This window comes from Phaenicophaeus curvirostris, chromosome 2, assembly GCF_032191515.1.
Source record: "Phaenicophaeus curvirostris isolate KB17595 chromosome 2, BPBGC_Pcur_1.0, whole genome shotgun sequence".
Lineage (NCBI taxonomy): Eukaryota > Metazoa > Chordata > Aves > Cuculiformes > Cuculidae > Phaenicophaeus > Phaenicophaeus curvirostris.
Genome location: NC_091393.1, coordinates 81,612,049 through 81,629,520, shown reverse-complemented (window position 1 = coordinate 81,629,520; position 17,472 = coordinate 81,612,049). Strand labels below are relative to the sequence as shown.

The following is a 17,472-nucleotide window of genomic DNA, read 5'->3' as shown; positions in this document are numbered from 1 at the left end:
AGCATTGAAAATAACTGCTATTTTAGCCTTGCTTAAAAACTCTTTTCCTGGAAGTATATAACATTAGAAAACATTTCCCCCCAGAAAAGGGTTAAAACTTCAGCATGTTTTGGGGTTTGGATTTAAGGGTTCTTTTTGTCATAGGAATAATACCAAAAATGACAGCCATTACAATCTTTTGCCTTTAATTTAGAGTTAAGCAACTGGCCTTAATGCTGTAAAGAAGCCAGAAACTTTAAAATGTAAACAAGTGGGCCGCAGAACACAACAGCAGCTAAATCTCCTTCACAGAAGTAATGTCAAGCTTCAGAAATCCTAGAGCTGCTATTATAAACAACTCTCAATACAACATTATTGGAAAAAAAAGGCAGCAATAATCACAAACTCATAATAATAAAATTAATGCCTGGGAAGACAATGGAACAGATCCTCCTAGAAGACATGCTAAAGCACGTGGAGGACATGGAGGTGATCAGTGGCGCCCAGCAGGGCTTCACCAGGGGCCAGTCCTGCCTGACCAACCTAGTGGCTTTCTATGATGGGGTAACCGCAGCAGTGGACACAGGTAAACTGACAGATGTGATCTATCTGGACTTCTGTAAAGCCTTTGACATGGTCCCCCACAACATCCTTCTCTCTAAATTGGAGAGTTATGAGTGGACTGTTTCATAGATAAAAAACTGGTTGGATGGTTATATTCAGAAAGTAGTGGTCAATGGCTCAAAGTCCAGATAGAGATCTGAGACAAGTGGTGTCCCTCAGGCATACATACCGGGACAAGTGCTGTTTAATGTCTTCATCAACGATACTGACAGCGAGATTGAGTGCACCTTCAGCAAGTCTGCAGATGACACCAAGCTGAGTGGTGCAGTTGCCATAGTGGAATGATGGGATGTCACCCAGAGGGACCTGGACAGGCTGGAGAAGTGGGGCTGTGAGAACCTCATAAGGTTCAACAAGGCCAAGTGCAAGGTCCTACACCTGGGTTAGGGCAATCCATGGTTTCAATACAGGATGGGGGAGGATGTGATAGAGAGCAGCCCTGTGGAGAAGGACTTGGTGGTGCTCATTGATGAGAAGCTTGACATGAGTCAGCAACGCATGCTTACAGCCCAGAAGGCCAACCATGCCCTGGCCTGCATCAAAAGAAGCGTGGCCATCAGCTTGAGGGAGGTGATTTTGCCCCTCTATCCTGCTCTTGTGAGACCCTTGGACTACTGTGTCCAGTTCTGAAATCCTCCATGTAAGGAGGATATGGAAATGTTGAAGCAGGTCCAGTGAAGGGCTACAAAGATGATCAGAGGGCTGGAGCACCTATTCTGTGAGGACAGGCTGAGAGAGTTGGGATTGTTCAGCTTGGAGAAGAGAAAGCTCCGAAAAGACCTTACAGGTGCCTTCCAGTACCTGAAGGGGCTGTACAAGTAAGCTGGGGAGGGACGGTTTACAAAGGCATATAGTGATAGGATATGGGGCAATGGCTACAAATTGGAGAGGGAAAATTTAGACTAGAAATTAGAAGGAAATTCTTTACAACAAGGGTGGTGAAGCACTGGCACAGGCTGCCCAGGGAAGTTATGGCTGCCCCATTCCTGGAAGTGTTCAAGGCCAGGTTGGATGGGGCCTTGGGCAGCCTGTGGGGGAGGTGTCCCTGCCCATTGCAGGGGCTGTGTGGAATAAGATGATCTTTAAGGTCCCTTCCAACTCAAACCATTCTATGATTCTATAATGTGTTCATCATTTATGAGAGGTTTAGAGAAAAGATCTACCAAGGAGGCTTTTTTTTCCCCTCCCAGAATCAACTTCTATCTTGCATGTCTCATTTATTTTTTAAAAAAAAAAGTTACGGTTTAAGACTGAAAACACACTTATGTTGGCCGTGTGACCCAGAGACAACATGCAAGGCAACCAATACTTAAGGCTCTAATTAATCCTTCTTCATTTGGAGTTTTCATAACATTGTGAAGAAAATTGAAAGTAACAGCTGTACAACATCATAAACTGTCCAATTAAATTGCTCCTTATTTAGCATAGTAGCATGAGAATATGCAGGCCTTTTCAGTCAAGAGTTTTATGGTCTCAAGATTTTAAATTACATATTATCAAGATGTTAGAACATGGAAACAGAGTAAAAGTATAAATATATTAAATTTTGTCTAAAAATTTTCCATGTTTTCTTCATGTTAACAAAAATTCATTGAAAAAACTTGCTAAAAAAGAGGCTATGCAAGAAAATCCCTATTTATGGAAGATACTCAACAGGAAAAATATTTGCATTTACTTAAAGATACCATTTTGCAACAGAACTTGCTATCCTTCCTTCATGTGAAATGAAAACAGCACAGGATATGCCACAGAAAGTACGGACTAAGAAAACTGGTTTACTCTGACAGAGATTGACTGGTTGGCATAAAACAATCTTCTTCAACACCTCCTATTCCTACAACTACAGCTCATAAGTTATGCTTCTCACCTTTTAGAACAGAAAATATTTCTGCTACTGATCCTAAAATAGTTAGCGCAGAAAATCTGGTAGGGTGGGATGAACCAGGAAACAGTACTTCAAAAAGCCTGTCACATATAGATGACATGAAACCCTGAAAAACACAAGCAAAATTTTAAGACAGTTTACTTGCTGTTCTATAAACAACAGTAATTGTATGCAGGACATTGCTTAACACGTTACCCCAAAAACTATGATCTTACAGTTACTAAACACATAAGTTACTAAACACATACAGTTTAAAACATACAGTTACTAAACACATAAGCTTAGTTTTGGTGGAATACCTAACTGCACACTGGATACCTGAACTTTGGGCAGATGAATCCCAGCCCAAGTAACATTAAGCTATATGTTGGGTAGGCTTTCTGTGAAGCACAGGTGTAAAACTTAGGAGACTACATCTCCTTAAAATCAGCTTTTACCTATAGCTTATGGATTTTTATGCACAAACACAAGTTTTTTCGAGAGCTCTGAAACAGAAAGCTCCAAGCATGGGGATTTCAAGATCACCATGTTTATGTACAAACTTGCACATACAGCTTTTCTTCTAACCAAAGAATGGTTGGGTCTCTTCCAACCTGGTTATTCTATGATTCTATGATACAGTTAATTTTGTAAGAATGGGAGGTCTGCCTTTGTAGTACTGGCAAATTTTTTGTTTCCTACAGTACAATAAAGGCGAGACAATTGTCTGATTTTAAAAAAAGCCAAAGTTTCCCTTCCCCACTCCCACAAAAAGATGGCCATTGCATCAAAATCTTGAAAATTATTTGAACAAGAAAAGCAGAACTCAAGACAAGAAATAGTTTAATACAATGAAACTGATTACCTGAGCCTTCTTCAAGTAGGAAAAAAGGACAAATACAGTAGCAATCTTCAAACAGAAGTCTTTGTAGTGAAGCTCTGTCATTCATTCTCACTGATCATTCTGGAGAGCTAGCAAAAGGCTGAAGCTCAATGGATCTCTATTTCAAAGTTCAAGTAGCGCCTATCATTTAAAACTGGCTACTAAACTCCCAGTAGCTGACAGGGCATTTCCCTGAAAATGTTAGTTTAGATCAGGGGTACACATCCAGCCATTCCCATCTATTGCTATTTTAGTTCACAACATGGAGCAATCCCTCAGAAAATAATCTTATCATAGAATCCCTAGGCTGGAAAAGATCTTTGTGATCATCAAGCCAAACTGTACCTGCCCACTACTAAATCATATCCCTAAGTACTTCATCTGCCCATCTTTTAAATACCTCCAGGGATGGTGACTCAACCACCTCCCTGGGCAGCCTGTGCCAGTGCCCAGTAACCCTTTCTGTGAAAAAAATTTTCCTAATGTCAAATCTGAACCTCCCCTGACACAGCTTGAGGCCATTCCTTCTCATCACCCATCACCTGGGTGAAGAGACCAACACCCACCTCACTATAAACTCCTTTCAGGTAGCCGTAGGCAGTGATAAGGTCTCCCCTCAGCCTCCTCTTCTCAAGGCTAAACATCCCCAGCTCCCTTAGCCGCTCCTCATAAGACTTGTTCTCCAGCCCTTTCACCAGCTTCATTGCTCTTCTGTGGACGTGCTCCAGGACCTCAATGTCCTCATTGCAGTGAGGGGCCCAGAACCGAACACAGTATTTGAGGTGTGGCCTCACCAGTGCTGAGTACCGGGGCAGAATCACTTCCCTGGTCCTGCTGGCCATGCTGTTTCTGATACAAGCCAAGACGCTACTGGCCTTCTTGGCCACCCAGGCATACCATTGGTTCTTCATTTGCTTTTTTTAAAGATATCCTCCAAGTACTAACAGGCACACAGTTCATGAAAAAACAGCACATTTAGTCAAAATTAATTTGCTTGTCCATACAGCATAGACAAGCTCCATACAGCATGCCAAGCACTCTCTTGCCCTATGGGTTTCTTCCTTCTGCGCTGCACTATTTCACAGACACAGCCTAACTCACTCAGAAGTATTCTGAAGAACAACAATCTTCCAGAAATGATGTCCCACTTCTTATATACATATCTCTAGCAATCTAACTTACTTTATATTGCTGCAAAATTCCCAAAGGATGTCTTTCGGTTGAGTTTTCAAGCAACTCTTGCTTGGTTTTATTTTGCTCCAATTTATAAAGCACCTGGGAACTTTCTTGTATCCTACAAAATAACTGTTAAAACAAAAGCAAAATATAGGTAAGGCAAGAATCATTGACAGTTAAATAAAGGAAAGGGGGATTTTCAGGCTGTTTCTCAGATCATATAGCTTGTAATTTTTAAAAAGTTAGCATACAGAATAAGCCAGAACAGGTCCTTCTCTCTCCACTCCAAAACCAATTTTTTCAGCCCCCACTTCCTGTGACCAGCATTTCCCCTTCCCTCTGTACATCCAACACCCTCTTTCATCTTCCTCCTTAAATTTATGCCGTCTTCTCCTCCTGCCTTCCCATTTTTATAGAGGAACATATGCTCCACCGAAAAAATCTCAAATTATTGCATATAATTTTTATAGCTTCAGTGTCCCTCACAGAGTTTAACTTGCCTCAGGAGTGATCGCCCCAGCTCTTTTACTACCTACTGGTATAATTTCCTTACGTATTACACTCCCTCTAGCACTGTTTTTCCATCTTCTATTCCTCAGTTGGCACCGAGTAAGAATGGAAAGAGACAGACTTCTCTTGTTTCTGCCAAATCTATTCCCTCATTTTTCCCCCATCTTAAATTAATTATTTTTTCCTTCCATGCTGCTTTGTCATTAACATCTTCAAAACATTTGTTATATACATGTTTTCCTCATTTTATCCACATCCTTCCACAGTGACCTAAATGGCAACTTCCCCGATGTTAACACACTCAATCCCTGCAGACTGTAACAGCACAGCCACACGTCATGCTATTCCCTTAATATTCCTCTACCCTGTCTCCCAAGTTAGGTTGCTGAAGCTTATCAAGTGACTGTGAATTTGCATGCAGTCTAGCAAGTCTACATAAGCACACTCGTAGTCCACAACAAAGACAACACAAAGTTCACTGCTTATTTTACAGCACATTGCTTTGCTATTGGTAAAGCACGCACATGCTTACAGGTTAAGTAACACTCGCTATCATTCATCACCAAGTTACTGTGCCTATCACTCAATTTTTTGTTTAAGCCACCCTTGCCTGCCATGACTTATCATCATTCAGCTGGGTAATACATACAACACAGTCCTGGTTGTTCAGATGAGCAGCTTCATAACACACTCAGTAGTATTTTATCTTTAGAATACCATATAACTAACATAATAGGTACACTAGACACTGTTTTAAATTACCTTTCTCAGTAAAGAACATATCTGCTGCCTTACTGAAGGAGACTGGCTGTTTAAGTTGTACATCATAAAAAACTGAATTAGTTGCATTTCTTCCATAGACACAAATTCCGTGCTACGATGGGTTTCACAAAGTAAACCTAAAGCATCAATGCAGACCTGAAAGATATTCAGATGTCAACCACACAATAGTCATGGGCACCTATGACGATATCTTTGTTTAAAAACAATGCTCACACAGTATTTAGGATCAAAGCAATTCCTCTAATTTAAAGACACAAAACCCCCACTGTCCCTTTACCTGATTGTGCTGATGAACCAGACCCTGTTTTATATATTCAGTGGATACAAGACCATTGTTCAGGACACCTGAAAGTTCCAAGTGACCATGAGCCCTGGCTGCTCTCAGGCATGCCATTAATGCTCCAAGAGCTCCTCTAGTACTGCATGAGCCTAAAGAAAATGAAAACCAGTGATAATTACAGCTTGATTAACACAATGGACTGATTGCAATGCTTTTCAGAAACTCCCAATATTTCCAACACATGACTGATACTCCCCTTTATTTTTTACCCCACAAACCCCGAAAGACGGTGTCTGCCATAGACTGAACTAGTTCTAAATCACTTGGTTACCAAAAAGTTTTGTCTTGAACATATGAAGAAAGGACCGTGTGAGGTCTCACAAGCCCTTGTTTTAGAATTACACTAAATTATGTCAAAAACTACATGAGAATCATAAATCTCATATCCACAGATTTCCAAAAAAACCCCACCAATCTGGACAGCCCTGTTATGGGACATTAGAAACAACAGCAAAACAAAAAAATAGTAGAAAAAACATTGGTATGTAACAAAATCTAGCACGTAAAAAGAACAGTAAGGTACCCACAGTTAGAATACTAATTCTTTTGCTCATGACGGTAATAGTAACAACCAGGAACTTTCTCCCAAGTTAATTCTAATAATAAATCAGAAATCACCTGAGATTTTTTTTTTTCTACAAAACCAATCATAATTACAAATACAGAATTTATTTTCTTACCTAGATTAGCATCTGCAGAAGCTTGAAGAATTCTAATCATGTAGCTCAGACTTTCAGGACTACATTTGAGCAATTTTGGTAAATAGTAATCAATTATGTAAGTGGTTTGGTCATGGCTCCCTTCACACAGTATAACTAGAAGAGGAGAAACCCAGATATCATGCCATTGGTCAATCCAGTTGCTTCCGTGAAAACTCAGCATAAAATGGGCTTTGTGATTCGTAAACATGGTTTCCAGAAGATCACTGGCATAGGGTGCAAGAGACTGATCATTCATCACATCCAAGATTTGTACAGGAATTGTTCTATCCAACTGTAATATGTTTTCAGTGCCCACACACTCCACAAGACAGCCAAGAGAAGCATATTTCCCTTTTACATGCCATTCCAAGTTCAGTAAACGCTTTATCAGCCTTGCAAAGAATGGGTCTGATTTTTCATTGGATCCAGTAATGGTGGTTTGGTGTATCTGAAGAAGATTCTTGAATATCAATTTAGTTTGGTGTCTAACAGCATCCAGAGGGTGTTCCCAGTGTGTATAAACATATTCCAGAAGCTTCTCAATTACATCTGAGTTCCCATTAAGTTTGATTTTTAGATTTGGGGAGCCTGAAAAGAGGGCAGCCAGTGCTGAATTAGTCCAAATAGCAAGGATTCTAGACAAAGATGTTGCCACACTGGATTCTTGTAACCTTTTAGGAAGAACAAACAAAAAAATGTTCATTACTTCCGTTTGTCAATTTTTCTCAGTAAGTATTTTTTCTACTTCAAAATATTTCTTCATCACATTAATTTACCTCACAATAAAATGAGACACCAACCATTTAGTTAACACTGAATGAAATACTGAAGAAAAGGAACTAACAAAAAGGAGGTGATAAGTTGGGTGTCGCTAAGTGTATGTCTAGCTACCTGACATATTGTTAACGGGTCAAAGTTAACAGTAAACCTGACAAGCCACCGCATTTGCTATTAAAAAAAAAAATCATATGCATACAATAATATTTGAGCAGCATTATGTTATTGCACATTTGCTGAAAGCATAAAGAAAACTTTTCATTGTCAAATAAACCCATAAAAACTGACGGCCATATCTGAAAAAAAAAAAAAATCACAAAACCAACCACCAATGCAGAAACAACGGTTGAACTGAATACGTGCTTTGCTCTCCTATGGAATAGTGTTGGTACTCCATTAGATGCAAGCAGCCAATGCTTGCAATCAGAAAAAAAATAAAATTCATTTTACTTCAAATATTCCATTCATTGGAACGTTTTATTTTCTTTTGTGCTATTAAAATCACAGGAGGTGATATCCTGAAACTAAAGTTCATCTGTCTGCGTAACAGCTGATTCTGCCACACCTCAACATCAGGTAGTTGGTAAACTAATTCATTTATATTGGAAGAACAAAATGTCATTTTAGCACATAGGAGAAAACTAACTTACAACTGTCTATGTAATATTAAGACATTATATTTTTCAAACTGAGAGTTATTCTCAAAAAGAATAATAGAGAGTTAATATCAAAAAGATGACACAATTTTGGCAGAAATTAAAACCATTCCACTGAAAACAAAGAGATATTCCACCAGGACCATATGAGACGTGCAAAACCCCAAACATGACACAGTATAATATAAATTAAAACACAGGCTTACTCTGAACTCAAAGACAACAAGACTGATGCAATATCTAATAACAGTTTCTCCCCATTTTCACCCATACTGCTGTTCTTCCACTCCAGCATAGCCAGTGCTCCATGGCAAAGAAAGAGAAGGACTGAGTCAGGGAGTTCTTCCATATACAGAGGCCCACAGTTACTCGCAAACCACGCTGGCACGCCTGAGTGTTCCACTGACCCAAGAAGCAGGTCACTGACCTGTAATAGCAAATAACACCCATTACAGTATCTCAGCACATAAGAAACGTGATTTTGTGCATAAATGGTCTATTCAGATCATCTGAGATTCTAATTTGTACACTTCTCTAATTTAAAACCCTAGTCTTCTTACTTCATATGGCAAGGACGTTCAGTAAAGCCTTTGACACAGTTTCTCACAGCATTCTGCTTGAGAAGCTGTCAGCCTCTGGCCTGGACAGGCGCACACTCTCCTGGGTGGAAAACTGGCTGGATGGCTGGGCCCAGAGAGTGGTGGTAAATGGTGTTAAATCCAGCTGGAGGCCAGTGACAAGTGGGGTTCCCCAGGGCTCAGTACTTGGTCCAGCCCTATTCAGTGTCTTCATCAACGACCTGGATGAAGGCATCGAGTGCACCCTTAGCAAGTTTGCGGACGACACTAAGCTGGGTGGAAGTGTCGATCTGCTGGAGGGTAGAGAAGCTCTACAAAGGGATCTGGACAGGCTGGACCGCTGGGCTGAGTCCAATGGCATGAGGTTTAACAAGGCCAAATGCCAGGTCCTGCACTTGGGGAACAACAACCCCATGCAGTGCTACAGACTAGGAGAAGTCTGTCTAGAAAGCTGCCTGGAGGAGAGGGACCTGGGGGTGTTGGTTGACAACCGACTGAATATGAGCCAGCAGTGTGCCCAGGTGGCCAAGAAGGCCAATGGCATCTTGGCTTGTATCAGAAACGGTGTGACCAGCAGGTCCAGGGAGGTTATCCTCCCTCTGTACTCGGCACTGGTGAGACCGCTCCTCGAATACTGTGTTCAGTTCTGGGCCCTTCACCACAAGAAGGATGTTGAGGCTCTGGAACGAGTCCAGAGAAGAGCAACAAAGCTGGTGAAGGGGCTGGAGAACAGGCCTTATGAGGAGCGGCTAAGAGAGCTGGGGTTGTTTAGCCTGGAGAAGAGGAGGCTGAGGGGAGACCTCATTGCTCTCTACAACTACCTGAAAGGAGGTCGTAGAGAGGAGGGTGCTGGCCTCTTCTCCTAAGTGACAGGGGACAGGACAAGAGGGAATGGCCTCAAGCTCCACCAGGGGAGGTTTAGGCTGGACGTTAGGAAAAAGTTCTTTACAGAAAGGGTCATTGGGCACTGGCAGAGGCTGCCCAGGGAGGTGGTTGAGTCACCTTCCCTGGATGTGTTTAAGGCACAGGTGGACGAGGTGCTGAGGGATATGGTTTAGTGTTTGATAGGAACGGTTGGACTCGATGATCTGGTGGGTCTCTTCCAACCTGGTTATTCTGTGATTCTGTGATTCTGTGAAAGGTTTTGCACTCCAGCAAAAGATCAATACAGAGGCTGGCAAGTACTGCTATCTGCAAAGACTCTGAACAACACTGATAGTGCACTGATTAACAACACGATGACATTTCACAGTCTTTAGTGAAGACAGACACTTACCAAGCAAGGTAATTCTTCAACTGGCTCATACATAGCTTTAATAAACAGAATAACAGCCAGTCCTGAGGTAGTCTGAACAGTTTGCAGGAGACTTGCTACACAGCAGAAAAAGATACTTTACATTAGATCATAGCAAACATTGTGTACTAGAAATACATATCGAAACTGTAAAGACGGTATTGAATTTTCCTAGACTATTTGTAGTTGGATAATCACAAATCTAGCGTCCACCTGGATAGAAAGTATTAACAAAATTATACTCTATTAATACCTTTCAACACATAGAAAATATTTATAACTGCCCAGTAAGAAAACGAAGGCTGTGGCAGAGACTATTGACATTTATATTAAATACTACTATATAAAAATACCTGTATAAGAAGTAAACACATGTAGTTATAGTGCACTAATAAATAGTTCTGACAGCACAATTCATACATATATACAGATTTTTGATAGATACAGACATCAGGTGAGTCTCTAAAGTATTTCTTTTAGTTTCTAAACTATTAGTAATAGCATTTGCTGGGTTATTTTGTAGTACAACAAGTTAAATTGTACACTCCAAAATTATGATCTACAAAGCATAGCTCGACAAAAAACCTTTTACTGCTCCCACTCCCACCAGCCTCAGCAGTTCAGTTTCCATTCAAGCTAAACTAAGTGTTTATACAGTATAGGTTGTGTTTACTACAAAGACAAAAGTTACACAATAAAAATAAGTAGGTTTGAATGTTACTAAACTTACCATCCTTTAGGAAGTTTGTGGAGCTTTTCAGTAAACTACACATACTCTGCCAAACAAAAGATTCATGGTGTTTCCAGAGACTTCCCTGGACATTTTCTTGGAATTTCTGTACAAGTATCATTGAAACCTTAATGGCTATCAGTAGATCGTGCATCAACTGAGTCTGAACAACACGATTTCCATGATTTTTTCTGTGGATAAAAGACATCCACAAAAAAAGGGAATTAAAACCCATCTTAACCATCCATAGAAAACTACATTCTGCCAACTTCAAACAGAATAAAAGCTACTTTATTGTATGAGTTGACCAGACACATAACTACAGGAAAACAAGAAACATACTCAAGTGCAGTGTATAATTCTACTACACTGGAAAACGTCAACATATGAAATAACTGCTATGACAGACTAAACAGAATATCAATATTGAAAAAAACACTCATTAAAGTCAAAGAGTATTGCTCTAACTGAATTTATCTAAGTGTATCTATTAATTACAGTATTCAGTCATAACTCAGATAGCAAAAGCACAACTCAAAGGCCTCCCTTAAAAGTAGTAGCTCCAACAGCATCATTGCCTTAAATATTACCACCTTCTCTCTCTTATTTTATATAATCATATTGCCACAGAAGAAACTCATTAGTAGTTTTTATTTAAAATACATATCATTGTAAAATGACATTCTCATCTTTCATCAATGAACAGCTATCAAAGTGATATTCCAAACCATACCAGATAAGTCTTCAAGGAGTGAAATAAAAACAGATATAATACAGTTTATATTGAAGTCACTCACCTATTTTCTTCCTGTATGTCAAGTAGTGACTTCTGCAGAAACTGAAGAACTAGAGAAAATAAACATAGTATGATTTAGAAGAGAAAAAGAACAGAAAAATTCCAGCAAAGCAATCACATACATCCATCATACCCAGACAACAACAAGCAGTCATCCATCCAGTGGTGTTTCGTCCATTCTTTGAACAAATGAAACTGAAATTACAGCACAGATCCAAAGATGCGTTGCTGAAGCAAAATCTCAAGCTGGTACAAAATGAGATTTTTCCAACCCACTTGGCCTAATCCTGTGAGGTATCAAGAGTTCTGGTTACCCAATGAAAAGCTAAAGATGGAGCAATAAAAAGTCCACAGGATTCTGTGAGCATTATAGAATCATAGAATCACCAGGTTGGAAGAGACCCACCGGATCATCAAGTCCAACCATTCCTATCAATCACTAAACCATGCCCCTTAGCACCTCGTCCACCCGTGCCTTAAACACATCCAGGGAAGGTGACTCAACCACCTCCCTGGGCAGCCTCTGCCAGTGCCCAATGACCCCTTCTGTGAAATATTTTTTCCTAATGTCCAGCCTAAACCTCCTCTGGCGGAGCTTGAGGCCATTCCCTCTTGTCCTGTCCCCTGTCACTTGGGAGAAGAGGCCAGCACCCTCCTCTCTACAACCTCCTTTCAGGTAGTTGTAGAGAGCAATGAGGTCTCCCCTCAGCCTCCTCTTCTCCAGGCTAAACAACCCCAGCTCTCTTAGCCGCTCCTCATAAGACCCGCTCTCCGGCCCCCTCACCAGCTTTGTTGCTCTTCTCTGGACTCGCTCCAGAGCCTCAACATCCTTCTTGTGGTGAGGGGCCCAGAACTGAACACAGTACTCGAGGAGCGGTCTCACCAGTGCCGAGTACAGAGGGAGAATAACCTCCCTGGACCTGCTGGTCACACCGTTTCTGATACAAGCCAAGATACCATTGGCCTTCTTGGCCACCTTGGGCACACTGCTGGCTCATGTTCAGTCGGCTGTCAACCAACACCCCCAGGTCCCTCTCCTCCAGGCAGCTTTCTAGACAGACTTCTCCTAGTCTGTAGCACTGCGTAGGGTTGTTGTGCCCCAACTGCAGGACCTGGCATTTGGCCTTGTTAAACCTCATGCCGTTGGACTCAGCCCAGCGGTCCAGCCTGTTCAGATCCCTTTGCAGAGCCTCCCAACCCTCCAGCAGATCGACACTTCCACCCAGCTTAGTGTCGTCCGCAAACTTGCTAAGGGTGCACTCGATGAGGGCATGATATAGTGAGCCTTCCCATATTAGTAGCAGATCAGATTTCTGCCAAGTTATCGCCAAACAAAATTCTTGCCACAGCAGGCCTGGGCTTGCTACAGTCAAGACTGACTGTTAACAGCTTAGTGGTACCACATCCAACTTCATCATGAGGTACAGACAGAATGCTTCACGTAAAGCAGCATCAACTCCCCAAGAACTTCAGGAATCATCCACTGGCACCTTCTCAGACTTATACCTTGGAATGCCCAAAAAAGTAAGAATGAGCCCTGGAAATTAAAGGTACAAATCTAGGGAAAGTCTTTGACAAAATGTACTAACTGAAGGCACCAGTTATTAAAAATTAACCAGGAGGAAATCAGATCTGAGAGATCTTTAAGCCCACCTCATGTTACTTCTTCATTTACAAGCCTCTCCCCAATAATCTACAGTGAAATTTATTTTACTTTAAATAGAACTTTACCTTCTTCAAACAGGTTCTTAACACTTGCTCTACCTAGAGGAAAGAAAATTCATTTTAACTAGTGAATACTAGCCAATACTATTTATTTTACATAAAGATATAAACATTACTATTAGGTGCTGCACCAAGCGCAAGTTAAAACAGAAGACAATATATTCAATGCCATTGTACCTAAGCTGAAGTCCTCCATACAGGAAGCAAGGTTGTCCAGTACTCTTCTGTATAAATATATGTCTGTGGTTTTCAGTTCTGCCCTAAGGCTGCAGACAAAGCTTTGTACAGCTAACATCATAAACTCTTCAGGAAGACTGTTTAATGAACTGCAATAGTAAGAAACAGCACGATCAGTTAGCTTTCACCGAGGTGTTAACATCCACTTGACTCAATTCAACGTCAGCTAAAACTCCAATAATAGATAGATGTTGCTTCCTGCATGAAAACTTATTTTGTTTTAAAATAAACATACATGTTCCAATTTTTTAGCTAGAAAACTAGTGAAAGGGTTGTAAAGCTCTGGTATGCAATCAAATACAAGATGGAAGACCCGATTCTCTTAGTGGGACAACAAATGTTTTCAGACACAAAGACAGCTAAGCACTGGATCTTAAAAATGTTGAGGATGTAATAAATTCACAAAAGAAACACAACTAACTTTGCAACAGAAAAATTTGATTACAATAAAAGTAGGCACAAGAACCCACATTTAGTTGATTCCTCTGAACAGTCTTCATTTTGAAAAGCTGATTTTTTTTTTAACATAAGTATTCCAAATTTCTACTCTAATATTGGATGTTAAAATTCAAAGTCCTGATTACAAGCTATGTTGTTTTTCCAGTAAGAATCAGATCAAAATATTACTTCAAAGTTTATTTATCCAGTGATACATTGTACTATTTATAATTAAGATTTTTAACTATGCAAGAAAAAAAGCAGTAGAGATTCACATATTAGTATCACAACTTTTCAGTAATTAAATGACAGTAATTTGTAGTGCATTACAAATTCCTGACTTTTAGGCAAGGAGATCGTTTAAAAAATAAAGGCTTATTATTCAATTTTTTACCTGGCTAATACTTTTTTCAAGGGATTCTTGACACCCAGTGAAAAATACGTCTCTCCCAAAATATCCAAACAAGCTTTAACCATGGGATCACATGTAGCGTTTTGATCCATCTTCTTTACCAATGGCATTATCTATAGCAGACAGAATACATGATCAACAAAAATTCTAAACATACCCTCATCATTAACAGAGGCAGAACTCCCTCTCATCAAGGTATTTGTTGTAAAACTGTCCTCTCTTTACCGTATCCTGTTGAGTTTCAGGTTTGGCATAACATCTTGTTGCATAACAAAACCACTTCCAATACCAAAAATACACACATACGAAATAGGAAACTTGGTGTCACTTGCCTTCAACAATTTTCACTAACTGTAGCCCTTGCTAATTTAAGTACGAGGTTTCTACCTAATGTATGTACAGCAGGAACAACTCCTTTCACCTGTTTCCAGGAAGGCCTAGAACACCACAGAGTTCAATTTAGAATTGTACTTCCCATTAACAGTACACACGACACACTGTCCATTACCAAAAACCACACTAATAACAGTGAAATCTTACTTGTTTAATACACTGGATCTGCTGGATGCCATTACTGAGCTGTGCACAGTGCAGAAGCAGAGATGCCAAGTTTTGCTCTTCAGCCTTTGAAAACCCTACATTTGGAAGAAGAGCCTCTTTTTAGAAAAGAACTACAATAAGCAGCATTAACAATACATAATTTATAATAAGAAATCACTGCTTAATTCTTAGGTTTTTTCCTGTTCCAGCAGACCTAGTGAGGCCACAATCCCTTATGTTACTTTACAACATCTTAACATCAGGTTGGGTTTTTTTTTCCTAACAAACAAAAAACTTCACTGCAATGTAATAGTAGGCCTCATCTTCAGTACAAAGACCAGTTTTACAAAATCACAGCTTGGTTGAAGTTGGAAGGAACCTCCAGAGGTCATCTGATCCAACACTACTGTTCAAGTAGGGACACCTGGAGAAAGCTGCTCAGGACTATGGTCAGGTGGCTTTTGAATACCTCCAAGGAGGAGACTCTCCAACTTCCCTGGGAAACCTGTACCAGTGCTCAGTCATCCACACATTATAAAATGTTTTTCCCAATATTCAGAGGGAACCTCTTGTGTTTCATTTTGTGCCCGCTATCTCCTGTCCCATCAGTGTTCAACTCAGAAAAAAAACTGGCTCTGTTCTCTTTACATCCTCTTTTCAGATATTTTTTACACATTGTTGAGATCCCCTGAGCCTTCTCTTCACCAGGCTGAATATTCCTAGCTCTCTCAGCCTTTCTTCACAGGAGGGAAGTTCCAGGCTCTTCCATCATCTTAGTAGTCCTTCCGTGGACACTCTCTGGTATGTCTATCTCTCTCTAGTACTGGGGAGCCCAGAACTGGACGCAGCACTCTAGATGTGGCCTCACCAATGCTTGCTAGAAGGCGATAAACACCTCATAATGACATAAGTAAACAAATCCTGTACTACTCCTGTTTTTGTTTTGTTATCTTAAAGTGAAGGTTATTGTAAGTTTATCTCATTAAACAAACAATCAATCATAAAACACAAAATAAAATACCATTTGAACAGTATCTTTAAATCGAGTTAACTACAAATATTCTAAAGACTACGAAAATACACACAAGATGACCTTCAGAGCTCCCTTCCAACATCAACCATTCTGTTATACTTTGAAATTCAATGTTATCTCACAGTAGCATCAAATTACAGGTCTGCAAGTGGGATTACAAGCATGACCTTCTACCACCTTCATGCCAATGACAAAAAAAAAAAAAAAGATAAGAGCTTTCAAACCAAAGATATGGTGCTCTTAAAGGATTCCTTTAACTCAGCAAGGTTAGAAGTCATTGTCAATACAAAATAAAAACAATCCACAAAAAAGCAAACACACCTAAAACCCACAAAACTAAACCACCAGAAATGAAACATAGCAAGAAAAAAAAACCAAACAAATTAATTTCGGTACCTACCCAAATATATTCTACTATCAGAAAAAGAAATTACAGAACACTAATTTAGAAAAAAACACGCCACTTACTATGAAGTTTCTCAAGCTGCTGATGATCAAGAAAGAATGCATCTACCTGAATTTCCTTCTTTTTCTTTAAAACCATCTTAGTTAAGTAAGAGATACCTGCCAGAAAATAAATATAATAAAAAATACACAAACAGGTCACATTGCTTGAAAAGTATAATTACAAATATTTTATTTGATAACAGTCTTCTCACTGTCCTGAAATAATGTTTACTGGATTAGCTGCTCTTTTTTTTTTATTATTTTTTTTCAGGACAGTAGCTTACCCTCTCAACTACAACTACTTCAAGCACTTTGTCCAAAATTCAGCCAGACTTTGTGGCACTAAATGGAAGCTATAGGAAAAAAGATTTGCTGATTGAATGACAAACTGTCTCACCAGAACTTTTACTCCACTGGTTATAAAGTCTGTGGTATCCCCCTGAATCACAGCGGGAAAATATCATGCAGAAGAATGGGGCTAACACCAGAAAAATTCTATTGCTCTGTTCTACTGTTCAAAACTCATTCAGCTTGTATCAACGAAAAGTTAGAACTGCATAGCAAAGCAGTGCCAGTCTCACCACAGAGTCAAAAATTTCTTCCTAGCTTCTAATCTAAATCTTTTCCCTCTGCAATTTAAAGCCATTGCCCCTAGTCTTATCACTATACACCTTCACAAAAAGACCCTCCTCGGCATTCCTGTAACCCCTTCTGGTACTGGAAGGTCACTATAAGATCTTCTCTGAGCCTTCTCTTCTCCAGGGTGAACAACTCTCTCAGCCTGTCCTCGTATGGGAGATGCTTGAGCCTCTGATCATCTTTGTAGCCCTCCTCTGGACATGTTCCAACACTAAGAATCCTCCAGCACGTCTATAGCCATTTTTTTCATCTGCATACCCAATTTACTATACATGTGTTAAGAGTGTCAGCGAATCGTGGTAAGATTAAA

General features: G+C 40.0%; 1 protein-coding gene across 1 annotated transcript in view; it reads right to left on the bottom strand.

The window, feature by feature from the left end:
• Positions 1–16,640, bottom strand: part of THADA (THADA armadillo repeat containing) — a 166,197-nt gene extending 149,557 nt beyond the window's left edge. Inside the window, exons 1-14 of the mRNA XM_069852664.1 lie at positions 16,545–16,640; positions 15,044–15,138; positions 14,486–14,616; positions 13,594–13,742; positions 13,423–13,455; positions 11,693–11,741; positions 10,896–11,086; positions 10,148–10,242; positions 8,500–8,720; positions 6,840–7,531; positions 6,097–6,248; positions 5,799–5,954; positions 4,533–4,655; positions 2,471–2,594 (exon numbers count right to left, since the gene is read on the bottom strand). Of these exons, the coding sequence (XP_069708765.1) occupies positions 2,471–2,594; positions 4,533–4,655; positions 5,799–5,954; positions 6,097–6,248; positions 6,840–7,531; positions 8,500–8,720; positions 10,148–10,242; positions 10,896–11,086; positions 11,693–11,741; positions 13,423–13,455; positions 13,594–13,742; positions 14,486–14,616; positions 15,044–15,138; positions 16,545–16,620 (2,287 nt within the window). The 5' untranslated portion in view covers positions 16,621–16,640. The remainder of the gene's footprint in view (positions 1–2,470; positions 2,595–4,532; positions 4,656–5,798; positions 5,955–6,096; positions 6,249–6,839; positions 7,532–8,499; positions 8,721–10,147; positions 10,243–10,895; positions 11,087–11,692; positions 11,742–13,422; positions 13,456–13,593; positions 13,743–14,485; positions 14,617–15,043; positions 15,139–16,544) is intronic.
• Between the last annotated feature and the right edge of the window lie 832 nt (positions 16,641–17,472).